The 24,311-nt window shown below is 49.5% G+C and overlaps 12 protein-coding genes across 12 annotated transcripts; 3 read left to right on the plus strand and 9 right to left on the minus strand.

The window, feature by feature from the left end:
* Nucleotides 1–2,410: 2,410 nt before the first annotated feature.
* Nucleotides 2,411–3,985, minus strand: IAQ61_004211 (uncharacterized protein; the record flags this gene model as incomplete). The annotated part of the gene is made up of 1 exon (XM_066096245.1): nucleotides 2,411–3,985. The coding sequence occupies one exon, from the start codon at nucleotides 3,983–3,985 to the stop codon at nucleotides 2,411–2,413; it is 1,575 nt and encodes a 524-aa protein (XP_065953563.1).
* Nucleotides 3,986–4,373: 388 nt separating this feature from the next.
* On the minus strand, nucleotides 4,374–5,938 carry IAQ61_004212 (uncharacterized protein; the record flags this gene model as incomplete). The annotated part of the gene is made up of 3 exons (XM_066096246.1): nucleotides 4,374–4,868; nucleotides 5,155–5,591; nucleotides 5,689–5,938. 3 exons carry the CDS (start codon nucleotides 5,936–5,938, stop codon nucleotides 4,374–4,376), a joined length of 1,182 nt encoding a protein of 393 aa, XP_065953564.1.
* Nucleotides 5,939–5,980: 42 nt separating this feature from the next.
* IAQ61_004213 (uncharacterized protein) lies at nucleotides 5,981–7,031 on the minus strand (the record flags this gene model as incomplete). The annotated part of the gene is made up of 2 exons (XM_066096247.1): nucleotides 5,981–6,303; nucleotides 6,659–7,031. 2 exons carry the CDS (start codon nucleotides 7,029–7,031, stop codon nucleotides 5,981–5,983), a joined length of 696 nt encoding a protein of 231 aa, XP_065953565.1.
* A 1,387-nt stretch (nucleotides 7,032–8,418) lies between these two features.
* On the plus strand, nucleotides 8,419–8,895 carry IAQ61_004214 (uncharacterized protein; the record flags this gene model as incomplete). The annotated part of the gene is made up of 1 exon (XM_066096248.1): nucleotides 8,419–8,895. One exon carries the CDS (start codon nucleotides 8,419–8,421, stop codon nucleotides 8,893–8,895), a length of 477 nt encoding a protein of 158 aa, XP_065953566.1.
* A 2,182-nt stretch (nucleotides 8,896–11,077) lies between these two features.
* IAQ61_004215 (uncharacterized protein) lies at nucleotides 11,078–11,287 on the minus strand (the record flags this gene model as incomplete). The annotated part of the gene is made up of 1 exon (XM_066096249.1): nucleotides 11,078–11,287. The coding sequence occupies one exon, from the start codon at nucleotides 11,285–11,287 to the stop codon at nucleotides 11,078–11,080; it is 210 nt and encodes a 69-aa protein (XP_065953567.1).
* A 510-nt stretch (nucleotides 11,288–11,797) lies between these two features.
* On the minus strand, nucleotides 11,798–12,855 carry IAQ61_004216 (uncharacterized protein; the record flags this gene model as incomplete). Its single annotated transcript, XM_066096250.1, has 2 exons — nucleotides 11,798–12,077; nucleotides 12,599–12,855. 2 exons carry the CDS (start codon nucleotides 12,853–12,855, stop codon nucleotides 11,798–11,800), a joined length of 537 nt encoding a protein of 178 aa, XP_065953568.1.
* A 211-nt stretch (nucleotides 12,856–13,066) lies between these two features.
* Nucleotides 13,067–14,351, minus strand: IAQ61_004217 (uncharacterized protein; the record flags this gene model as incomplete). The annotated part of the gene is made up of 2 exons (XM_066096251.1): nucleotides 13,067–13,609; nucleotides 14,343–14,351. The coding sequence occupies 2 exons, from the start codon at nucleotides 14,349–14,351 to the stop codon at nucleotides 13,067–13,069; spliced, it is 552 nt and encodes a 183-aa protein (XP_065953569.1).
* A 641-nt stretch (nucleotides 14,352–14,992) lies between these two features.
* IAQ61_004218 (uncharacterized protein) lies at nucleotides 14,993–16,732 on the minus strand (the record flags this gene model as incomplete). Its single annotated transcript, XM_066096252.1, has 3 exons — nucleotides 14,993–15,481; nucleotides 15,537–16,566; nucleotides 16,635–16,732. The coding sequence occupies 3 exons, from the start codon at nucleotides 16,730–16,732 to the stop codon at nucleotides 14,993–14,995; spliced, it is 1,617 nt and encodes a 538-aa protein (XP_065953570.1).
* Nucleotides 16,733–16,822: 90 nt separating this feature from the next.
* IAQ61_004219 (uncharacterized protein) lies at nucleotides 16,823–17,182 on the plus strand (the record flags this gene model as incomplete). The annotated part of the gene is made up of 2 exons (XM_066096253.1): nucleotides 16,823–16,866; nucleotides 16,945–17,182. The coding sequence occupies 2 exons, from the start codon at nucleotides 16,823–16,825 to the stop codon at nucleotides 17,180–17,182; spliced, it is 282 nt and encodes a 93-aa protein (XP_065953571.1).
* A 2,029-nt stretch (nucleotides 17,183–19,211) lies between these two features.
* Nucleotides 19,212–20,151, plus strand: IAQ61_004220 (uncharacterized protein; the record flags this gene model as incomplete). Its single annotated transcript, XM_066096254.1, has 2 exons — nucleotides 19,212–19,668; nucleotides 19,874–20,151. The coding sequence occupies exons 1-2, from the start codon at nucleotides 19,254–19,256 to the stop codon at nucleotides 20,149–20,151; spliced, it is 693 nt and encodes a 230-aa protein (XP_065953572.1). The 5' UTR covers nucleotides 19,212–19,253.
* A 252-nt stretch (nucleotides 20,152–20,403) lies between these two features.
* IAQ61_004221 (uncharacterized protein) lies at nucleotides 20,404–21,907 on the minus strand (the record flags this gene model as incomplete). Its single annotated transcript, XM_066096255.1, has 6 exons — nucleotides 20,404–21,178; nucleotides 21,232–21,349; nucleotides 21,399–21,611; nucleotides 21,668–21,747; nucleotides 21,794–21,804; nucleotides 21,854–21,907. 6 exons carry the CDS (start codon nucleotides 21,905–21,907, stop codon nucleotides 20,404–20,406), a joined length of 1,251 nt encoding a protein of 416 aa, XP_065953573.1.
* Nucleotides 21,908–22,226: 319 nt separating this feature from the next.
* On the minus strand, nucleotides 22,227–23,499 carry PCN1 (DNA polymerase delta processivity factor; the record flags this gene model as incomplete). The annotated part of the gene is made up of 6 exons (XM_066096256.1): nucleotides 22,227–22,244; nucleotides 22,294–22,583; nucleotides 22,640–23,069; nucleotides 23,121–23,161; nucleotides 23,215–23,223; nucleotides 23,451–23,499. 6 exons carry the CDS (start codon nucleotides 23,497–23,499, stop codon nucleotides 22,227–22,229), a joined length of 837 nt encoding a protein of 278 aa, XP_065953574.1.
* Between the last annotated feature and the right edge of the window lie 812 nt (nucleotides 23,500–24,311).

The following is a 24,311-nucleotide window of genomic DNA, read 5'->3' on the forward strand; positions in this document are numbered from 1 at the left end:
ATCTAGAGTATTAGGGTCTACCTCTACTTAGATCTGTTTAGTTAGGGCATGGTATCTAAATTAAATGTACTAGGTAGGCTAATTAGATAATCTAGTAAGTAGGATATCCTCTTTTAGGATTTAGTTACTTATAGTAGAAGAGTAATAAGTAAGCTTCTGCTTAAGAAATAGTTTAAAAGATAAAGCTTGCTAGCTTAGTGTCTAAGTTAAACAATACGCTTAAATAGATTAGACAATCTTTAATAAGGTAAAGCGTAATCTAGGCTTATAACTATAGAAATTTAGATTAATAAGGTTAGGAATAATTTAGGAGATAGATTATTAGATTATCTCTACTATAATTAGACTTATATATATAGAGCTTTAGCTACCCTTACTAGAAGGTGTGTAATTAGTAAACCTTCCTTACTAGAGCTCCTTCTTTTATTAGGCACTTAGTAGTAAGCTAGCAGTTAATTAGATAGTGGGTTATACAGGGGTATTAATTAGGATTAATTGGCATTGATTAGGATTAAGATGCTCCGTAATCCGGCTGTTATCCCTCCTGCAACATTTAGTTATAAAATTTTAAATAATAGTTTATATAGGGGGTAATCCTTGCGTATAAAGCTCTTTAATATACTTTATAAGCTTACTTTCTTATATAGTATTAAGTATTTAACTATTTAGTAGAGTAGTAGTACGCGCCTACTAAATCTTCTAGTAGTGTCTAGATAAAGTTATCTACAAGTAACTATACTTTTCTGCTATTTCTAAGTATATAAAATCTTCTCTAAGAGTTAAGGATTTAATTGCTGCAAGCGCGTCGTTAATAGGTGCTATAGTTATTAAGAAATTTAGTGTTGAAAACTTGGTGATTTTGGTGTTAGTGGGCGCTTGGTGGGGGTGGGCGCTTCGTGGTGCATCACATTAGTACTTATTAAGAGCACCTTAAAGGGTAGAGTACTTATAGCTAATATAAGAAGGAATCTATTATAATTAGAAAAGAAACCCTATTAGACTTAGATACTAACTAGATTATAGTACTTATTCTAAGAAATATAGTACTAGCATTTCTTAGAATTCTTAGACTTAAAGTTAAAATTGTTAAACTTGCCCTAAGCTATAGCCCTAATGGCTCTTATACAGAGAGCGCGATGAGCGACAGGCAGGACTCCTGGTGGTACTGGGACTGGCATGGCGAACGGTTCTGATTTGGATTAGCGACTGCTCGATCACAAGGATAGGGACTATCCTTTTTCTACCGGAGGGGGTAGTATAACAATAAGGCAGAATTACTTGCCTATTATTCTATGCTAAGTTAGGCCTAATAAAGGCCTAACTTACTAATATATATAGAGAGCAGCTTGCCTATATTAGGATAGGTATATTCTTCTTGTCCTTTTATACAAGACCTATAGGTGTAGGAATCTTATCCTTTTCTATATAGACGCGCACTCCTATATGCCTTTAAGTCGTATAGGATACCTTTTGGATGCCCTACCTACCTGCGTCGTTACACTAACCCTCTAGAAGCGTTACCTTAATAAGATTAAGATACTAGTCTCTATACCTAACTCCCTTTGTAAGGTTTATTAGTCTTTAGTGACCCTAACGAAATCCGTTTGGACCATTTTGTTTTCGATACTGAAGCGCACCCGTTCAGGATACGATATTAATAATCGTTTGCTACTTTCAGGGCTATATCTCAATGTACAAACGGAAGAGCTGCATACCTATATCTAGTATATTCTGATCACTTCATACCAATCATTTGCGTTCGAGTATATTCATTAATCCTTTAAGTTGGAGCTCGCAATCTGTCAATCCCGAGGTATCTTTGCTAGAGCGGCATTGTCATAGTCTTGACTATTAAAAGCAACAAGTAGTAGCTCACATATCGAGAATCCCAAGTAGCATCAAGAGGTTGGTCGCTAATCCCAATTGAAGTATTTGCGCTGCCTCCTGGTCACTAACCCTGTGATATTTGACTTCCTTCCTTGCTATTACTCGGAGCTACTCATACGATGGCCAAACTTTAGCGTCCCTATCGCCTTATGGGTCAGTCTGCCTAGCACACAATACGCAACGTGGTTGTGTTGGGATATAGATCTTTGCTTACGGGTCTGATGTGAAGCCGGCTCATGTTCATAATGCAATATATTAACGTTTTATTTTCGTTCGTGATGGCAAACCCAAATGCTATTGTAGCAATGCCATGCCATATTCAAGGTTTTTTGCATCTAGACATCAACTCTCGATTTCCGATATTTGAAAATATTTCTTGACATATGTGGAAAACTCCAAACCAAAGTCATAAGCATTGCATGTAGAAGAACTGGTACGTGCCTAGCGAAGCTAGTCTTTTCGGGAGAAAGGTTGTTCTTTACGAATTGGCTCTTACTTTGGTAATACAGCGTGGTCCGATTCTTCAGTAGTACTGACTACCCAAGTAACGCTCGATCGCTTCACCACCAAATTTCTGTATTCCTGCGCCCCTCAATGCTTCCGCAGTGTCCGGTTCCGGAACCCATACCTCGCCCACTTCACAGGCGTAGTAGATCCGTCGGCTTTTGAGATCCTCTGGACCTTCATCTCCCCATTCTGCTTCCTTCCCTGGCGCATGATAGGAGATATGTAACTTTCCTGTATCGCCCACAAGTTCAGAGGTAAGCATGAAGAACTCGAGAAAGGGCATCTGTGCAACAGCTTTGGCGAAAGCGCCGAGGAAAGGGTTGAAAGTTTGTGGATCTGGATGTATGCGGAAGTCCCTGTAACTATAATCGCGAACATCCACACCTCCAACGGTGCCGCTCTCGACGTCGTCATGTGGATGGTCTACTGGCCGCGGCCCCGTGAAGTACCATTCCCCTGATGGAGCTACCATATCGAACGTGACATCTAAAGACTTCAAGTATGGCCAAAAAGGGGACTCGTCCTTAGATTGTGCTGGCCAGAATAGAGTCGAGTCTAGATGCGCACTCAATGTAAGAGTTGTAAGATGTTGTGAGAAATAACGTAGTGCTGTACTGAAAGGGTCGTACATGAGACCTTCCGGTAAAATGCTTGTACGCGTATACCTCTGGTCTGACGGAGACTCATGGTAGAAAGTAATTTGAGCAGAATGAAGGGAGCCAAATGCGATTTTTGAAATCCCGTTTGCAAACTGCACCCGATTCTCACCCCGCGCCTTTGGAGAGGTTGCAGAATCCACGCCGGAATCGGAGTCGGAGTCGGAGTCAGAATTCAATGAGTCGCGATCTGATTCCTCGGGTCCACCCTCGCAGTCCTGAAACTCCCACTCCACTGACGTGAGTCCTGGCAGTGACTTGGCTAAATCTGGTGCCACAGATGGTGCAAGTTTTCGTGGGCCATTGCCGGTGATACTGATGCGCTGCACATTAGACAATGTGGGTAAAGTGGCTGGCTGAAGAAGGCGTAGGCGTGACTCTTCCCAGCGGTCTGAAAGGATGTCTTCTCGCTTGCCAATTGCAATGTCGTACAGGAGCTCATCCTTCTCTGGGCCATCCACGTACAGGCGGGAGTCCGTCGGTGACGCAGCTGTCAAAATATCAAGACCTAGAGCGCTCCGCACACCGTTGTCTTCCCAGGTTCGCAAGACCGTAAAGAGATCGCATATTCCTTTTGTGAATGCTTCGTCGTTGGCTTGTTGTTCAGCTCTTGACTCCTTGTATGCGCATGCTTCTTCTGAGTATGCCGGCAATAGCGCTGTAAAGCTGATCCTACTAAGATGCCTGCGACGATTTCCAGTTATGATTGACTGGAGCGAATCAAGGTCATTGCTCTTGATACCAAGGTGATGAAACGTAATTGTCTCAACTGCCTCCTTCCATGAGCGATTGAGACCTGCCAGACGAGGGAATTGAGATGGTGGCTTATTAGGTATGAAAAACTGTCCTATTGCAGGAAACCATTTCTCCTGCCCGGGGTAACGTTCTGCGTACCACACAATGCGGTTGATCAATTCCTGTGGTAATTTGTCCATGATGCGATGGAAGAAGGAATGCGAGTAAATTGATATTGCGGGAACGCCGCCACTTATGTGCTGATGACTGCCGAGGCGCTAGCAGGGGTTTACATAAGCGTCTTGACCAGCTGGTGAAGGATAGATATATCAAGGGGCAATGTCCAGAAAAGACGCTAGTGCTAGGTACCCCGATAGTAGGTAAAATGCAAACAAATGCATTTCCCCCCAAAACATTACGTGGCTACACCAACACAGTACCAATAATCCTTCCAAAACGAAGTACCACACCCATTGCCGTTATCTAAAGCAGCGTTCCACGCATACAATTGCGTAGAGGATATCCCGTTTCGCTCAGCAAATAACTATTCCCAACATCAGTCTTGAAAGTGAGCCAACGTCATATGCATTAACTTACCGAGCACCAATCCCCTTCCTGCGCCTGTGCAACCTTATTACAATTGTCGACCGCATTATTGGGCTGATTTGGCGATGGTATCACGAAAGCAGTGGGAGTTGGTGACGGCGGAGCAGCTGATCTGCTCACAGTGATTGAGTCCGAAGTCCCTATACAGTACGCTGATCCCAACCAGAAGTTACCGAGACAATCTTTCGAGACAGCCGGATTCCAGGCAAAAAACTGCGCTAGGGTTATGAAGTATTTGTCGGCAAGATTCGAACAATTATCGCCGTCCACAACTATATGCCATCGAACACAGTTCGACGGCTGCCCGCTGTGCGTTGGTGCTGAAGGCCCCAGAGCAGATGTACTGCTAGGTGTAATAACTGTGGTCGGTTTGCTGCTCGTAACAGGGGCTGGGGCGTTGGGTGATCTGATGCAGTATGCCATTTCTGTTCTCGGGTGAGTATACGCACTCAATAAAAGTAGCAAATAACGCCTTACCTGTCCAAAGATTTGCACAGGTCGAGCCTACAGCTGGATTCATCTTGAAGAATTGAGCCAAAGTCAGCTCGAACACAATTAAAACATCATCGCTAGCAAATATTCAGTCAGTAATAGGTCTTTTTAGGGGTTCACCGTGAGCTACTAACCATGTGAAGTCGTTAGGTACGTCGCTAAACTCAGTACAATTCGTATCATATCCTTCCTGATTCCTTAGGTCAGAAAATGCCTGATCAAAGTGCCAAACTCAACTTACCCTGATCGGGAATTCGAGCGATGGCCCTACTTCAGACGGAGGTGGTGGCAATTCAAAGTAGAATCTACCACAATAGCGAACCCCAGGCTTGAAGCTACAGCTGGCAGCTTCAGTATCGTTGCCCAATTTGGGGTTCCAAGTTAGTAGTTCTGACAATTCTACGCCGTAAACGGCCGCTGCAAGGTCACACTGGTGGCGAAAACTAGTTCCTGATATATCAGTCTCCATCTGTGATGCTTCAAAATATTGATAACAGTCATCTCGTGTATCTTCTGCAAAAGCCATTTGTGTAGATGTTGGTGTTGTCGTGGCAGGCTTGGTACTGGTAAAAGTAACTTTGGTGACTACAGGTTGGGGTACGAAGTCAGTGTATATTGCACATAGATTTTTTAGGGTGATCCACGTACAGGGCAATCCCGTAGGTCCAGGAGTATGATATCCTGGTCGTCCAGAGTAGGTATTGACTGCTTTGTCAGCCGCAAACTCGAAGATTCTGATTTGTGTCCTACTCACTGTCGCCTACTGGTGCTACACAATAGCTGATATCCAGTAAAAGGTTGGTACAATTCTCATTGATGGACGGGTTCAGAAACACAAAATCTGACAGTGATATCGAGTACTTCAACGTTACGAGATTGCAATAGTCACCGCCCTCGACGTTGTACCACTGCCCACACTGGCGATTCGATTCATCCTTTGCATTAGTAGGGACAGGCGCTGCGCTGACAGCAGTACTTGGGGCTAGAGGAGGCATTGCAGGTGGAGTTACATATGCCACGCCTGGGTTGGAAACGCATATGGACGTTCCGTTCATCTTGTATAGGTTGTGGCAACCAGCGTTTATGATCTGATTATGTCAGAATAGCTGCTTGTTAAGGAGATCGATACATCCTGTACTCACCGGGTTCCATGCCTTCAATTGCGCGATGGTGATATTGTGTGACATGGCCATGACTTCGCAGGTGTCGGCCGGCTGCACTGTGTACATTTGACATGTGTTTTTGATGCACAGTGCACCATTCTGAGGGAAATTGGCGCAATAAGCGGTGAGAGAATTATCTGACAGGAGCCATGCGGTTCCTATTCCCTGAGACTTAGATATCTTGTAGCAGTCGTCGCCCGATTGAATCTGGTATTCTTTGCCACTGCAGGGCGATGGTGTTGGAGTCGAGCTGATGACTGGAGGTCTACGAGGTATGAGTAACGCCTTCGCCGAGTACAGGTCTACTTACTGGGAGAAAGGCAGCGTGGAAATAGTTAGTGGATAATCTGTCACACTGCAACTCGATGTTTTGGACTCGTATATAGAGCTCTCCCGAATCTGCGGCCCGTCATAGTATGGGGAGCCGGCCTGCTTTTGCAGGTTCTTAATGAAACATAAATCGCAAGGTCCAGAGGGCTCCACGCCACTTGGTGGAGCATTGTCCCAACCTATTGGGCTTTCTGTGCTAGTCAATACATATTCAATGTTGATATGCATGCCACTCACGCCCAGGATCTGCTTGTACCGCAGCAGCTGCTGCGACTACATTACACCACCGGTCTGCGTCCTTCAGGCAAACGAGATCATGGTTGAAACGCATGACATTCGGAATCAGCGCCAGTGACGCATCATCTACCTCGTCATATGCGCTCCATGTTTGCCCGGCGCAAGCTTTTGTCACATCGTCCTCATATCGTTGAAGTGCTGTAACGCAGGCGCTTGTGCATGCTTCTTCAAGCACCGAGGGTGGATAGTAATATCCACTAGCAAAGCTAGCAACAGTTGGAGGGCATTGATTGACGTCTGTCAAAAGGGCCGTTGCACAGTTGGTAGTCAAGTTGGATGGGATAGTTTGGTTATTGAAAAATGGAATAGCACTTGTCGATGGGAGACACCAAAGGAGTGGCAAAAGCCGTAAGAACATTTTGGATTTTGATAAGAATAAATTCCCAGGTGAATTCTGGATTTTCCATTCATAAAGTCATCTATGATAACAAAAAATGGACATTAGAAGAGATTCGGCAACTAAGAAAAATGATGCGGGATATTCAGATGCATTCTGCGCCAAGACGCGGAAGGTAGTGTAGTTGCATGATAGGGCAGGAATATATCCTGATCATGCATCATCTGACTTTTATGCAGGGCCTGAAGATACTGTTCGGTCCGGATAATGTACCTGCATATATCGGTGGCCTGGCGTCGGTGTGTGTAGGTCGAATACAGCGACGGAACACACTCGGTCAGCGCTAGGAACCAGGGACGGGAGCACCCTTGATGCTATCTCAGTAGTCAAATTGGACGTTTAGCTTGGTGGAAGAAATTTTCGTAATTAATCAGTAACCTCTAGGGGCCGTAAGAGGTTCAGCGACAAACCATAAGCGTCAAGGCCAGTAATGATGTGGGGCAAAGGTAGAGATGGATCTTGATGCGGCCCGCCTGACGGGACGCCTCATGCCAAGCTTGGACCCTGAAGCTTGGCAAGACCAACGAGCTGTATACCATATTTGTGACAGTTTATTGTACTTCTCCTGAAGGATTATCAAGACGGCATATTATTCGCGGTTAGCGCAAGAGTATATCGCAACTCCATCGCTCTGATGGCCTTTACCGGTACAGGGAACAGGTCTGGTCTTACTAGTGCAGGTTCATTAGATATCTACCCCTGAGGGACCCATCCTAAGATCAGCAAGTGGTTATCGGTATCTCCTAAAGAACGGGGCGAACTTATCGATGATGTAAATTCCTGGGAGTTTCCAAGTTGCAGACCTCAGCATACAGGTAGACTGCAAAGAAAAGGATCTCGGAGGGTCACTCTGGTCACGACATTGATCACTCTCATCTGCCTGGAATTGTCTTTTAGCGGTCGTAGATCTTCCTTATTATACGATGATATTGACATACCTTATATCTATGAACGTAGCAGTCGACAAAAAACTTTGTATCTCTTGGCAGACGATCTCCGAGATGCCAATGCGGCCAAGAGCAAATTAACATGGGACATCATGGTTCTGCCGTATGGTCAAAAATCCTGCCGAATAATCACCTGGACAGATATGGATCTAAGTCCGGTGAACATAGCCCCATATGTAGGTACGCAAATTTGACGGCTAGAGTTTGCCACCACTATAATCCACTTACATTCAGGCGTCCAGTATGTCAAAGGGCAAGTCTAGATTGAAGTCTTGATACTGATCTATGTAAGTGATAGGTAAAATTGGTAGGATAGTTCCGACCATTATTCTCTAAGTTCTCTCTTTTCCAGCCGTTCTTCGCAGCCATTCCTGCATTGCACTCTGGAATTCGACTTCAAGATGGCTCAGTCGACGTCTACGTTCACACTGTGGCTCATTTTTCTTTACATTTTCTCTTTCAATGCTACAGCACATCAATCGCATGCGCGCTTTCACAAAAGGTCTCATGGACCACCAACTTGCGTCAATCCCACCTCGTATGTACACCAATCCTTAGAGTCTAAATTCTCGGAAACTCACCTATATTTAGTCCATTTGACTATTCTGCAAAACCCAAACATGAAGCACGTGCGCCTGTCTGTCCTCATATCGCCCCGAGGGCTCTGCAGCCAAGAGCCGAAGAAGACTTCTCATGCTCCGAGTCTAAACCTTGCAAGAACGGAGCTTGTTGTCCCAAAGCGACTGGCTATTGTAATTATGGTGAGAAATACTGCGGTACCAATGGACAAAGCCCCAACGAGGTTTGCTGGTCAAACTGCGACGCCAAAGCAGAATGTGGAAGAGATTCCAAGGTCCCTGGTGCAAAGTGCCCACTGAATGTTTGTTGTTCAAAATTCGGGTACGTATTCAAAACAAAATCAGGGGAAACCTGCTTATATTCCATAGATTTTGCGGTATGACCGATGAGTTCTGCGACAAAGGTACAGAAGAAGATCCCGGATGTCAGAGCAACTGCGAACAGCCAGGCTCTGGCGGCTCAGGTGGTGATGTTCAAAAGAAAGTCATCGGATACTATGAAGCCTGGGCCCATGACAGAAAATGTCAAGGAATGGTGAGTAACTCCAGCCACAAAAAACAACGCAACATGCTTACGCGTTCTACAGGACTTCAAGGACATTCCTACAGGCGCCCTCACTCACTTGTTCTTTTCCTTTGGATACATTTCCCCCGGCACTTTTGACCTTGTTCCGATGGATGACCTCGATCCTGATCTGTTCTCAAAGTTTACCGACGTTAAGAAGTCAAATCCTGGTCTGAAAGCCGTCATTGCGCTTGGAGGCTGGACCTTCAACGACAATGGTACCGCAACTCAGCCAGTCTTTAGTGACATGGTAAGCACTGCTGCTAACCGCGCCTTGTTCATCAAAAAGCTATTTGCATTCATGAGGCAGTATGCTTTTGATGGCGTGGACTTCGACTGGGAATATCCGGGTGCGACCGATCGGGGCGGAAAACCCGAAGACGGCAAGAACTTCGTCACCTTTTTGAAAGAGCTCAACGAGGAGAATGATAAGCAGCTTATGCATTATGTGGTCTCCTTTACCGTACCTACCAGTTTCTGGTATCTAAGACATTTTGATCTGAAGGCCGTGGACTACGTCGATTTCGTCAACGTCATGAGCTATGATCTGCACGGAGTAAGTGAAGCCAGAATCCCACCACCAACTCAGGTCCTAGTCGCAACCACTTTTATACTATTGAGCAAGCGTTGATTTGATTCTCTAGGTTTGGGATGCAACCAATCCAATTGGCAACAACATATACGGGCATTCGAATTTGACAGAAATCAAGCTAGCCTTTGATCTATTCTGGCGCAACAACATCAAGCCGGAGAAGCTTCATCTTGGACTGGGGTTCTATGGGCGAAGCTTCCAATTATCAGACCCTTCATGCTACAAGCCTGGCTGCAGTTTCAAGGGTGGAGCATCTCCAGGTCCTTGTTCCGCTAACTCGGGTACTCTGACTTATAAGGAGATTCAGCAAATCATCAAACAACACAAGATCAAGCCCTATTACGGTAAGTAGCCACTGTACTATCCTCCAAAGTGGCTGTTCCACTGACTTCGTATTCCAATCTGTAGACAAGGATGCTCAAGTAAAGTACATCACCTGGAACCAAGATCAATGGGTATCCTATGATGATAAGGAGACTTTCAAAGCCAAGATTGAATTTGCAAACAAGCTCGGCCTCGGCGGCCTTCTCATTTGGGCGATCGATCAAGATACAGACGACTTGGAAGCGCTCAACGCCGTCGTGTCACCAAACTCCATCAAGGCATTAGCGCAGACCGCAGATGATGCTTCTTTTTGGGATGATGCCACTGTACCGGATTGTTACGTTACCGACTGCGGCGGCTCTTGCAAAGCCGGGTTCTTCAAGATCGAACAGCAACCCTGCGGTGGTGCGAAACCAGTGACACGCCACTCCAAAGAAAAGGACAGCCAGCTGTGTTGCCCTGTTTCTAGTGCACCGGATCCTGACAAATGTCATTGGCGGGGCGAAGCAGCAACCTGCAATGGCCATTGCCACGATAACGAGGTACTCTTACAGATGAACAAATGGGGCGATGGAAAGTATTGTGAAGATGGTAACAAAGCATACTGCTGCGAGTCTCCTGCTGCCAAGGGCCACGACTGCTACTGGGCAGGCGTGGGCAAAGATTGTAACAACGACGACGCGACAATGACCTTTTCTGGCACTTTTATGAGCACAGTCGCCGATATTGCAGATGCCATGTCTTTATTCGACACCGCTCTGGTGAAATGGCTGGATGCAGTTGACGTTGACCTTCAAAAGCGGTACTGCTGTCCGAAAAAGGACGCAAAGAATTGGAAGAATTGTCGATGGTATGGAGAGCCCGGATCTTGCTTTGATAACCATTGTCCAGTTGGGAAACAAGTGCAGCTCACCGACAGTCCATATGGTTTCGGTCAATCCTGTTTTCCGCGCGTGGAAAGAACGCGAGTCTACTGCTGTGACCCCACAGACGGTAAAGAGCTATTCCTCCCAGTTCCACTGGACAGACTGTTCAAGGATCCTCCAACCGGTGACGATGTAGACACGGACTTCGAACTCAACGTGGACGATACCTTTGGCGGCCAAAGTGACAGGACCGACGAAGATCCTTCCAATGCCGCATTCCAGTTCGTCGTACTGGCATCTCCTGAAGAGCTTCAACACTCCCTTGACAAACGTGATGGCTCTCATTGGGAGCTATACAACTGCGAAGGCGGATCAAGCGAAGAGGAGCAAACCATCCAGATGTTCTGCACAGATGTGTCAGAAGATAGTAATTGCCACAAGATTGGACTCGGACACGGTGTGCCAGGTACCATCCTTGAGATGCCAGCTGGTTGCGGAGCCGGTCGCTATGCAGTGGCCAAGGCCATGACACCTGCTGTGAACCAGACGATTCCGCATCATCTACGGAAGCGAGCATCACACATGCCAAAGGTGTATGATTTGACCTTTGACTACAATTTCAGGCGCGTCCCTCGCGATGTTGGAGACACGCAAATGCGGATAGACTTTTCGAACAAGAACGACTACTGGGATAATGTTGTCGCGGCTGCGAGCACAAAGCGCAAGGCCAAACGCTCCTTGTCTGACTTTGGCGGCAACCACAAGAGATGGCTTGAGGAAGAATGGCGAGACGATTATCACGGAGGTGCACTCAGCCGTGAAGAGCTTCACAAGCGATGGTTTGGATCCGATGTCCTAGCTTGGTTGACAAACTTGGTCAGCCCGAAGATTGAGAAGGAATTCACTCACGACGTCAAAGAGCAATTCATTGCCAAGATCATCGACGATGAAGTCACCTGTGGGACAGGACCGGCAAAGTTCGAGGCCCATGTTCTCGTACAGGCACTGACAGATGTCGAAATCTCCACCAGTTTTGGCTTCACGCTCATCACCAAGCTCAATTTCGACAATCCAGGCGGCTCTCTTGATCTGAGCCAGTCGTACCTCACCTTTAGCAACAATGGTAAAATCACTGCTGTCTTTACCCTCGAGGCCATGATTAAAGTCTCATACGAGTCCGGGGAGAAGACAATTCTTACACTGCCTTTCCCAGGCGCAACCTTCCGCGTCCCTGGCATCGTCACCATTGGTCCATCTGTCCGCGTCGTCGGCGAATTCAACGCCGGCCTCACACTCTCCGCAGAAATCGAGACGAAAATCGATCTTGCAGACTGGGACGTCCGCCAAACGTATCCCGCCGCTTCTACAGAATATGAGCCAAAGGCCAATAAGGAGCTGGATTCTGGAGAAACTGGTGACAAGAATGGTTTGCTGGAACCTCAATTCTATGCTTCGGTTTTGGCTTCAGGTAAAGCCGAAGCCCATCTCAAGGCCATCGCCGAGTTTGGAATTCGCTTTGATGACAGCTGGAAGGTCGGGGCGGCGACGGCAGGTGTTGTTGCTGATGGCTATGTCCGCATGGAGGTGGGAGCTGGCAAGAGCACTGAAGCATCATGCCCGTGGACATATGGCTTTTATGTCGGTGCCAAGTTGTACGCACAAGTGGATACCCCTTCAGCATTCGGATGGGGTAAGAAAACCTGGGATCTTCCGGGCTCTGGTGAGGTCGGTCTTCCCGAGGGTGGCTCTTGTCCCGACCTTCGAACAGGGCAGCCGACCAAGCGTAGCCTCCAATCGATTGGTAGTAGGCATCCGTTATACGACGTGAATGGGTACTCGGGCACTTCTGATAACGAAACATTCTCCCATCGACTTGGTAAACGCGTCACGCCGTGGGGTCCACCATTCCACATTCCGCTGCAGGATCTGCTGTGCCCAAGCCCCGAGGGCAGTGCTGATAACACGGGCACTGCATGCAGTGAGCTCTCTCATGTGGTCGGAAGTGACTCATTGTCCAAGCGTGCGACTGGCGATAGGACTTTGCACCACTTCGAGGCCCGATCAGTCGACCACAAGGACCAAGACTTTTGCGACAAAGACGGTGGCAAGATGAGTATTCGGAGCTCAAACTTCCATACCTCTGGTACAATTCTTGGTGTAAGTAACATTCATGGGGCTTCGAGGGCATTGAGACCCGTGCGAGGCCCAAAGGTCTACATTGCTCATGTCGCTAACTTTCACGTCAACCAGGTACTTCCAAACACACTTACCTATGGCTACAGCAACTATAACGACTGCCTCGACTTTGGATTCGGCCAAATCGCCACACCCACGGACACGACCAAGTTCGCCACCGAGCACATTCTCGAATTCCAAATGGTCAAGAACTTCTTCAACACAATCGCCAGAGGGTCGCAAAATGTCAAATGCTACAATATCCAGACAAACATCAACATGTGCAAATGCATCAAGAGTTTCTGGTTCGCCGCCAAGGTCGCCGACCGAGTCACCATCAACGGCATCTCCAAGGACGCCATCAACTGGGTCGGCGCCGTCTTCCCCAGCCACGAAAACGCGTGGGGCAACGAACTGGTGCTGCTCGACGCCGAAGTCAACAACCTCAAAGAAGGCTTCTGGGGCGTCTCCGTGGCCCGCAATGCCGACACCCTAGACACCTACACCGGCGACGGCACCAAGGCCTTCAAATACGTCAAAGACAGCATCGCCGCAATCCGCTACCACATCGACCCGACCATCCGGGCGCGCTTGATCGCCCAAAAGGATCGCGTCGGCAATATGCTAAACGAGCTCGAGACTATACATCTCCCGCGCATCACAAAGACCATAGGCAACCAGCAGGTCACGTGGGCTAGTCTGGGCTTGCAGGCCAAGTGGAACACGTATATGCGGACGCAGAATGCACAGGCTATTACCACGAGCTATACGCTCGTGGAGAAGTACCTGGCCAAGCTGGTGGATGGGTATACGACGCCTGCGCAACGAGATGCGGCGAATCGGGGGACACCGGACGCGGATATTTTGAAGGGATTGATTCAGAAGATTGATGCGTTGAACAATGACTGGACGAATAATAGGCCGGTTTGGAACAATCCTTTTTAGTTTTTTTTTCTTCTATCAAGGTAGGGACATGTTTGGGTGTGTTGGGGGCTTGTAGGTATGGCGCTCTGTTTGTTTTTCTCTTCGGGAATTGTGTTGTACTAGTAGCGTTACAGCGCGAATGAATATTTTGAGTTGTTTGGGTTTGCGAGTGATGGTGACTACCAATGTATCATTTTGTCAGGGCGACGACTGCATGCCCACATAACGAGTAAGAGCACTCAACTTGTGAGTAATCTACCAAACAAACAATGTCCAATCTTGAACAAAGAAACAAGACTACTTCCAACATAACCAAACGAAGAAGCAATAAATCGAATAAAGTAAGAAACAATGGCAACCATTTACAAACAGGCCTATATACATGTACATGCAATCAGTAGAGTACATACATCCATAGTTGAACCAACGAGGCGCGCGTAACAGATTGATCTCAACCATTACCCACTCTTCTCTCTTCCCTCTTCCCTTTTCCAACTCACCAAACCCATCTCAGCCAATCAAATCCGACCCCACCCCCAAGCAAACGCACAGACCCAATGACGGCATTGATAACGCTAGCGCGTCTTAGTGCCAGATCATGGTGCCCAAAGACCAGGGAGGGAAACCAAGGGAGGGGCAAACCTGGGGTAGCGTGCTTGGCGGGGGAGCTTGAGTGTGACGGCGAGTGCGGGGAGGGGGGGGGAGGGGAGGTTTGCGATACGTGTGCGCATGTGTGTGTATGGGTATTTGAGTGTGTGTTTAAAATCATCATCATCATTGCTTTGATTTTACATTTTTGTATTTTAGTATTCACAGGCGAGGTCTACAGAGAGCGTATTGTGGTATGCGGGATGCATATACAAAATTGATTTCAGCAGGGGAACCTGCAAACCGGACTACATTACATCGCGGCCTTTGCTCGCGTTGCGAAACCAGCGCGACTGGCCATTTTCAAACCGTGGCCACAGGCTTTTCGTAACTCTCGTTATATTGGGCGCTCCTCTTGCGAGTAGCCTCCTGTTCGATATCCGTCAGGCTCATGCGGCGAGTATCCCCGCGAATGTCCTGGACATCTTGGAAGGAAACCGAAGGCACGAAGCCGGGGGATTTCCAGGCCTTTGAGACCTTGCCGTAGAGCTCGTCGACCTGCTCGAGGGAGAGGCCTTTGGTCTCGTAGATCATGAGCCAGACAAAAGCGATGCAGGCGAAGCAGCAACCGCCCCAGACGAAGAAGACTTTGGCGCCCATGTTGGCATTGCCAGGCCCGTCGTTGACCATGTAGGGGGTTGCGTAGCCAATGGCGAAGTTGAGGAGCCAGTTGGATGCCGTGGTCATGGAAAGGGACTTGGCGCGCACTTTGAGTGGGAAGATTTCGCCAGTGACGACCCAGGCGACGGGGCCCCAGGAGCAGGCGAAGAAGAAGATGTAGATGCATACAAACTATGGAAATGGGTCAGTAAAACGTGTCGAGAGTCGGTGATAATACAAGACTTACGGCGATCAAAGCCTTTTGGGCAGACAGATTGTCAATGCCAGCAACGGTACCCGTAATAGCGACGATGAACTGGCAAACAGCCATACCGACGGCTCCAAAGAGCAAAAGGTTGCGGCGACCCCATTTCTCAACGAGATAGAGACCAGGAAAGGTCGAGGCGACGTTGACGCAGGACGTAATCATGGTGATGACGAAGGCGTTGCTGATTCCAGAGTTCTGGAAGAAGGAAGTTCCGTAGTAGAAGATGAAGTTGACACCCGTAAGCTGCTGGAGAGCTTGAAGAAGACAACCAGTCGCCAGACGCTTTCCAAGGTTGCCACGGAAGCAGTCAATGTACGTGGCCTTGCCCAGCGACAATTCATACTCGTGGTTGGCCGTGATCTCGGACAATTCCTCGACAAGAGCCGGGTGGTCGACATCGAGCCTTCGCAATATGGAGAGAGACTTGGCGGCCTTTTCCGGGCGGCCCTTCTTGATGTACCAACGAGGAGTCTCGGGGAGCCAAATACAGCCGACGAAGAGGATGATGGCCCAGGCAAATTGAACGGCAATGGGAATGCGGTAGGAGCCGGTGTCATTGCGATCCTTGGTCGAGTTGTTCACAATGGCAGCCAAAAGCAGGCCGATGGTGATGGCCAGTTGGTAGCAACCAACAATGGCACCGCGAATCCATTTGGGCGCAGTCTCGGATTGGTACAGAGGGATGGTGGCACTGATCATACCGACACCGTACCCAGCGAAGAAACGACCGGCAACGAAGAGGGGAATGTCAGTGGCAATGGTCTGTAGAATGACACCCAGGCAGAAGACGACATTGGTGACGACGAGACCGAGACGGCGACCGAGGAAATCAGCGACCGGAGCAGCAGTCAGAGCACCGAAGAAAGTGCCGGCAGACAGGATGGAAACGATCAAGGAAGTCTGCGAAGCGTCGACGTCGGGTTCGCCATCAGCGTTGCGGTATCCCGTGCTGAAGAGCTCCTTCCAGTGCTTCATTCCCAAGATACCGCTAATCGTACCGGTATCATAACTGTTGGGCGCGGGGTCAGCTAGACGCTCATCCAAACTCGGGGAGGGCAGCAAAGTAAAACAACCTACCCGAAGAGGACACCACCAAAGGCGACAAACAGTCCGACGATGATGGCCGGCACGATGGAGCCAGCCACGCCCTCGGGCTTGTTCAACATGAGACCCATGATGACAGTCCGTCCACGAGTGACGTAGAGTGGAAAGAGAAGAGAGAAACGACTCCTGGGTCTAGGGAGGAGAGGTGATCTTTTGCTCGGATGAAGACAGGTGTTGACCGCTGGGGCGGACAGGGCATGCTTAAGTACTGTCGAGCCTCTTGTTTTGCACGATCCTGGGGCGTCCCCCCCTTCCCCCCCCCCCCCCCATGGTCAGCCTCTAGGCTAGAAAGTAGAGGCTGGATGTGCCGCCAATGGGATGATTGGATGGCAAGAGCAGCCCCCGGAGTAGATCCGTTGATGGTGTGCATGACTTGCCAGAGACTCTACACTCTACCGCCTCAAGCTATGCCGGTCCAGGTGTTGTCGGCCACCGAACCACCGCTAATCTCACTTGGTGATCAAATCATCATCGAACGAACCGCCACGAGATCCACAGTTGATCTGGCTTCCGAAAGGTGAGATGCATGGGTGCTGCTCGCCCCTCCCCCGTTGACGCATGCGCGTCTTGAGGAGCATGCAGGCAGGCGGCGTAAGAAGAGCAGGCAGGCGGCGTAAGAAGAGCAGGCAGGCGGCGTAAGAAGAGCAGGCAGGCGGCGTAAGAAGAGCAGGCAGGCGGCGTAAGAAGAGCATGGCGAGGCGAGAAGGTGGCACCTTGTAGTCACTCTCATAGGTTGGCAGAGTAGGACTGCGAGCCAAGGCCTACCGGTACATGGTATGCCCCATCCAGATTCGTACGTCTGCCGTATCACCGACCTCATCTTGGAGGCCACGGGGGCTGTCAGCTGCAAGCAACAACGGGGGAGGCGACAAGTGGCCAGGGCAAAAGGCGATTGAGCACATGGCAGCTTGGACAAAGAGCTACAGCTCGAGCTTGCGGGCGCTGGGGCCAGTGTGGTAGGTAGCCGTCAGGTGATCGGCCGAGGACTGCGCCAGCGTGTGCTCCATTCGTTCACGGGTTGACAAAGCCAGTGGGAATTGGATTGAACCTCGCCGCATTTGACCTCGCCGCACCGCAAATACACACACACACACACACACACACACACACACCTAGCCCATGGACAGTATCCATCACCCAGGGCGTAGAGAAGAAAAGCATTCTTTCTCGAAGATGGACACAGGCCGCACTACAGACGGGGCAATCGGCTGATGCCGTGCTTCCCAATGGATCTGGACGCCGACGGGGGAGTCAACAGAGGCCCCGGGTAGGGTTGACGGACGGACGATATCGTAGTGCCAGCAGATTTTGCTTCTGGCCATGAAAGGCAGAGGGCAAAGAGAGAGGCAGAAACGAGAGAAGGGTGGGGCGGCGGGGTGCATTAGTTCCCTTGTCTCGCCCCGGAGGCTCAACAAGCTCTCCGTCGCACGCTTGTCTGCTGAGCGTGTGTGGACTCTGGTCTGGCGTAGTCTAGCTAGTGCGTAGGCAGGGAAGCGGCGTTCTCGACCGCCGAGAGCGGTTGGTTGATGCGTTGGTGGAGGCGGCCTGGTAGTAGAGTACAGTAGTAGAGGAGTAGTAGTAGCATGTGCTCTCGACTAGCCAGTACCTACTCCTAGCAGGGTGCCGGTAGTACTCTACTGCTGCAATCCGCTTGGACAAACTCCCGGGAGAATTCTTGCAGCGCACTTGGACTAGCCCTAGCCTTTAGCTCGTATCGGGCTTGGGTGAGATGGTCAGTCCGTGGTTACCTACGGGGACGCAGGACGCGCTTTGTGAGGCAATTTCGTCCTTACTCTACCTGGCTACCTACCGACTGCTTGCTCAGCATCGGTATGGATGATGGATCGAGGTGTCGCATTCAAGATGCGGAAACCTCTCCGCTCGACTGCATCCGCCCTGTTCACGCGGGGCACGCAGTTGGGGAGTCGGATCTGGGCATGACTGCATGGTAAGCATCTGAATGTTAACCACTGGTCGCCTCACCCAGTTTCAGACTGCTTGTCTGGATTTTCTCCATCGGCGAGAAAGGGACAATGGAAGCGTGTTACTCTAGCCTTGCGAGCACAACAGACATGTGGGTATTCGTGAGTAGCTGTGAGTATCCTCATCATAGTTTCACGGCTGAGGTTGGTGTTTGCCCCCCGAGGACGATCAGTAGACAAGCCGGCTGCCAACCAATCAAGCCAAAATGCTTGTCTGCATGGCATGCTTGTTCATGCCCAACCCTGTTGCAAGAGAGTATCAGACGTTGACCCGTCAACACTCCATCTCTACCTACGTGACCATACAGTAAAAAACATGGGGGGATAGCCTCATCGTCAGAGAACAATCCCGATGCTGACAAGCGCGCCATTCAAAGAAATCACCCGTCACTGGCCAACCATCCCAAGCTGACGTTCGTCACGCCCTTTCACGCGTCGTGCCCACTCCCAACCAATCACATCACCCCGCGACGCGTCTCCCCAAACGCGTCATCACTCCACACCGCCCACGAATCCTCAACCCACCCAAACCACACAACCACAAAAAAACAAAACACTCCCCTCACCCTCGCACCGTGTTCAAAACAAAGAAACCCCCCCCCCCCATTTCATGTCCGAAGAAATCGCCCACACACCCGCACCCACCCACGACCCCCCCTCCCTCCCCAACTCCCCACTCCCCAAACGCACAAAAGTAATCGACCCGACTCCCTTTGCCCCCGCCGCCTCCCTCCCACGCGGCACAGACTCTGGCTGCGCTACACCGACCCCACTCGCCAACAGCAGTCTGAGCACTACCGCTACCACCAGTACTCCTGCTGCAAAGACCATGATGGCCACGGGACAGACCGCGGCGGAACAGCAGTTGCAGGTGCTGCTGCTGAGCGACAAGGCCCGGGCGCCGACCAAGGGGAGTGCGTTTGCGGCAGGACATGATCTGTATAGTGCGCGGGAGATGAGGATTCCTGCGCGGGCAAGGGCGTTGGTGCCGACGGATATTAGTCTTAGTGTGCCGGTTGGGACTTGTACGTGTTTTATTTTCTGATTTTCCATGTTGATTTGTCTTGAACACCGAGAGAGACCACAATCACGCTCCCATCCACTCCTCACGCCCCCATCCACTCCTCACGCTCCCATCCACTCCTCACGCTCCCATCCACTCCTCACGCGTCACACATACCTCCATCCCCCATGCTCACCCCAACTAACACAAAAACCCCCCCCCAACAGACGGCAGAATCGCCCCACGCTCCGGTCTCGCCCACAAACACGGCATCGACACCCTCGCCGGCGTCATCGACGCAGACTACCGCGGCCCCGTCGGCGTCATCCTCGCCAACCTGTCCGACGACGACTTCGAGGTCAAGGTGGGCGATCGCATTGCGCAGTTGATTGTCGAGCGGATTGTGATGCCCAAGGTGGTGGTGGTGGACAAGTTGGAGGAGAGTGTGAGGGGCGCGGGGGGGTTTGGGAGTACGGGTGGGTTTGGGGGTGTGGAGGCGGCTTGAGGGGATAGATTGTGGAGAGTTTGGGGGAGACTATGGCATTGGGTTGGAGGAGAGCATTGTGTGACATGGAGATGTGGGCACTTGTACATCACAAGAGTGAGAACATTGGTAGAAAAAAGCAAGACACTCTAGACCTCCTATGCTGCCAACCCCCATCGCATAGCCTATGCCATGACAACATTGAAATCAAATCCTGCATGACCCCCTCATTTCCCCCCCAGACCACCCATCGCCGCACACACCTCACACACCTCACACAGCCCTCGGCGTAAACCTCTCCAACCCCCGCGGCTCCAGCAATTCCCCAACATGCCTTACCACCTGCACCTCACTCGCCTGCGTAAGCGCCAAATGCCTCCTCTTCTCCATCTCCGCATCCCCGCCCAACCCAGCCCCCACCTTGCCCATCCTCATCTCAAACACCTCCATCTTATCACGACACGCATCCGCCGTCTTGGTAAGCACAGCCTGCATCGACGCGAGCACCTTCTGGCAGGCCTTGGCAAGCGGCAACTCGGTCGCGGGCACGGCGTCGGGGGAGCGCCAGCTGGGTGTGGCGTGGAGGTCCGAGTCTGGGGTCGAGCCGGCGCGTACGGCTTCGATGAGGCGGGGGATGGTGAGGGCGGCGAACATGTCACCTGTGCCTGAGAAGAAGAGGGGGAGTTGGGGGGTGTCGATGCGGAAGAGGCGGGCTTTGTGGTCTGATGTTGCGGTGGAGCCGATGATGGTGAGGGTTTCGACGTCCTGTTCTTGGACTGGTGCTTGTGGGTTGGAAGATGGGTTGCATGTTGCCCATGTCGAGGGGTGGGAGGTGGCTGCGGTCAAGGGTTGCGACTCGGAAGGGGTGTGTGTGCCTGTTCCGGCCTTTGAACTTGGTCTAGTTGGCACACGGGGAGAGATGGTGTGGTTGTCGCGTGTTAGACGGAGGGAGGTGATGATGACGTGTGGGACCTGATAGGTCTTGTGCAGTACTTCAATAGCAGTAGCAAGAGATTTGAGATCAGTGATGGGTGTATCAGATAGTAGTCTTTGTGTCAAATCAGTACTTTCCTCATCACGCCATGCAAACAGTCCACTTACTCGGCTTCGAACTGGTTTGGCAAAATGAGGTCCGCTTCACGCAGCAACGCCTTATATTCCGGGACCTCGTCTACTGGGATGTATAATTTACCATTGTCTCCCATGACTGGATCAAGTACTAAAGAACGAACATCAGCTCAAGCCCATAACAGACAACTCCATCATACCCCAGAAGAAGCTTCCTGGCTTTGTACCAGCGTTGAACTTGATGTCCCTACCAATCTTCCCTATGGCTTGGACTGCTTCAGCGCTAGGCATGTATCCCGTTAACAATACATCGAAGTTGGCGAGATTCGATTGTTGCAGGCCTTCGTAGAGCTCGAGCATCTCGCCAGCTGATGTTTTTGTGCCTTTAACCTGTTTGTACGCAGTATGATTGCCTGTATAATGTTAAAACCCGTTCCTGCAAGTCTATCGTCGTTCTGGAAAAACTCACTGTAATTCACAGTATTGATCGCAGACACGTCACAGCCCATGGCTTGCATCACAAAGGTAGCCATCTTGTTACCGACATAGCTCAGTACAAGTTAGCGAGAGACGAACAGTGTCTGAATGCACTCACCCATAAACGACCTATATACGGTCAGTCGCTATTGCTTCATCATGTGCCTGTGAGTCTTACATGGCTGGCAATCGCCAGGACCCGCGTATCTGGTACAGGCGCATCCAGGGTCATATTGGTCAAAGCAAGTGTTTAACTAGTCTTGGACTAAAGAAGAATAAGACACGTTTGAAGTGTGAAGGTATATTGTTGATGCCTTAACTGATGTCCCGCGCGAAGGCGTGAAAACGTTGGTGGGGCTTGTACTATCCTACTGAGCCGAGGGCGCGGAACAGTTGCGGATCGCGTGTCGAGTTGGCGAGACACGCCGAAACGACCTGCGAGCATGGGCTGCACTGTAGCTATACCAAAGACATTGCGCCACGAGTTCCATACGTTCCTCCACTTAAATGCTTATTATAATGCTTGTCAAACAGAGCTACTTTGTATTCCATCATTCTTCATCGCCAATCTATATGCACGTCAGTATCAGTATGCAGAAAAGACTACGAATGACTTACCTTGGGCGCGAGGTAGAATCTCAGGTAGCTGTTGCTTGTGAGGCCGTATTCTACGAGGAGAGGCACTTCGCTAGACAAGCACAGCTTGACTGTTTCTGACAAGCCACTTGCTTTGCAGAAGTTGGTCAGGTACTTTAGAGAGAAGGTCAGAGACACAGGCTCAGTCAGGTCAATCTCGATAGCCTCGCTTGGCTTGTCTAAGCTGCTGTTCTGCCTGAGCTGAACAGAGCCGGAGCCGATGTCACCTTGACAAGCAAATTTAACTCCATCCTTTGTGCACTCAATGGCCACTATCTCCTATTAGCAGTTGCCGATCAAGCCTCGTTGCCTATAGTTCTTGGCTTACCTGACTCCGACAGAGCGCTCAGATCCCTGCAGATGCGCTGGAACTCTGGTGCGGGCATGGTTATGGTTGCGGCGTACTCTGTCTCTGGAATGCCCAAGTGTTCTTGATCGATATCCATCAACTTGATGTCGTACTCGCTGATCCTGTCGCTCGTCTTGTTCTCGAAGACTAGGTTGACGACATCAGGCGCATCCTCGGCCTTGATTGTGAGCATGTCCTCATTCTGTGCCGCGCGAAGGACTTTTGTGAGCGAGCTGAGATTGATGCCGAGAGCAATGTTTCGGTCGCAGCGGAAGGGAGCAAAGGCTTCGGACCGTAGCAGCATGGACACGAGAGCGACATGAGAATTGTCCATTGCCTGTAGCGCGATACCTGAATCATTGCAGTCGAAGTTGCAGTCTTGAACAAGGTCTTTGATTGCATCGACAACCTTTTTTTGTAATCAGCAGGGCGGTGGCAGCTCTCCTAAGCGTCGCGGTACCTTTTTGAGAAGTTGAGCTTGATCCAGGCGTGCCTCGAGCACTGTAACATGTCAGTAACAAGTCCAAGTAAAGACTGAGGGTGGGAAGTCTTACTTTTTGCGGCTGGGCAGAATGATCAGAGTACAGTGAATGCTGCAAGTGAATATACAAGGAGTGGGTGCAAGCGATGTGAATGTGGACGAGGCAAACAATTAATGGAGGGGGAAACGCGAAAGCGGTGGACAAACGCGTCAACTACGCGCTAAGGCACAAAGGCTTAATGGGCAAGCAGGGGCCACCGGGACACCTCGAGTGAAGACAGTTCGTTTGGAATATAACAAGTACACGACTGATGTTATGCTTGCAAAGAGCCATCCATTGTAACTGATTATACTGCATTATTGGTGCGACAGGGCGCATGCGCTGAGGCTTTGGAGCCTCTCGAGCCACATTTGATATGGATGAGGTCAGACGGGGCACTGGGCACATATAGATGGTAGTGCATCAATCGTGTATTGTCTACCCCTGCTATCTATCCTCATGATGGGTATATATAGGGGGCTGCGCCAGCCCTAGCAGCTGGCGCCACTTAGGGCAGCGCTGACCCTCTGCTAGGTTAGCGCGACTCGCGACTCGCGAAAGTGCAACTATATTAGTTCCACCCCTTATAAAAAAATAGAGAGATAAAGGAGAAAAGGAGACCTAAAGAAAATCACTCTACCTATATATTCTATTAGATTGTTGCGCTAATTATTTACTTTTAGAGGATAGGTCTAGCTATTTAATATTAGTTAGTATATTATTTATATTTTCTACTTAGTAGATTATTCTTAGTTTAAGCTATAATACTTTATATTTAAGGAACACTACTAGGAACTTATAACCTACTAGTAGCACTATCTAATCTAAGTTAGTATCTATAACTAAATCTATCTTACCTAGTTCCTATTGCCCTAGTTTAGTGTAGTTATAGTATAGTATCTATTTTATGCCCCTCTAATATATCTTATTTATTTAGCGTACTAGGTAGAAACTATTAACTTTAAATTCCTTACTAATTATCTAGTCTAATACTTTGTATAATTTAACTATTAGATCTAGTAGGTAGTTTCTCTAATCTAGGAAAAACTATTACGTAGTCTTTAATTTTTTAGCGTATAGTATTATAGGGGTAGATACCCTTCTCTTTATTATTATAGTAGTAGCTTATA

This window comes from Plenodomus lingam (assembly GCF_022343315.1).
Source record: "Plenodomus lingam strain CAN1 chromosome Unknown contig_19, whole genome shotgun sequence".
Lineage (NCBI taxonomy): Eukaryota > Fungi > Ascomycota > Dothideomycetes > Pleosporales > Leptosphaeriaceae > Plenodomus > Plenodomus lingam.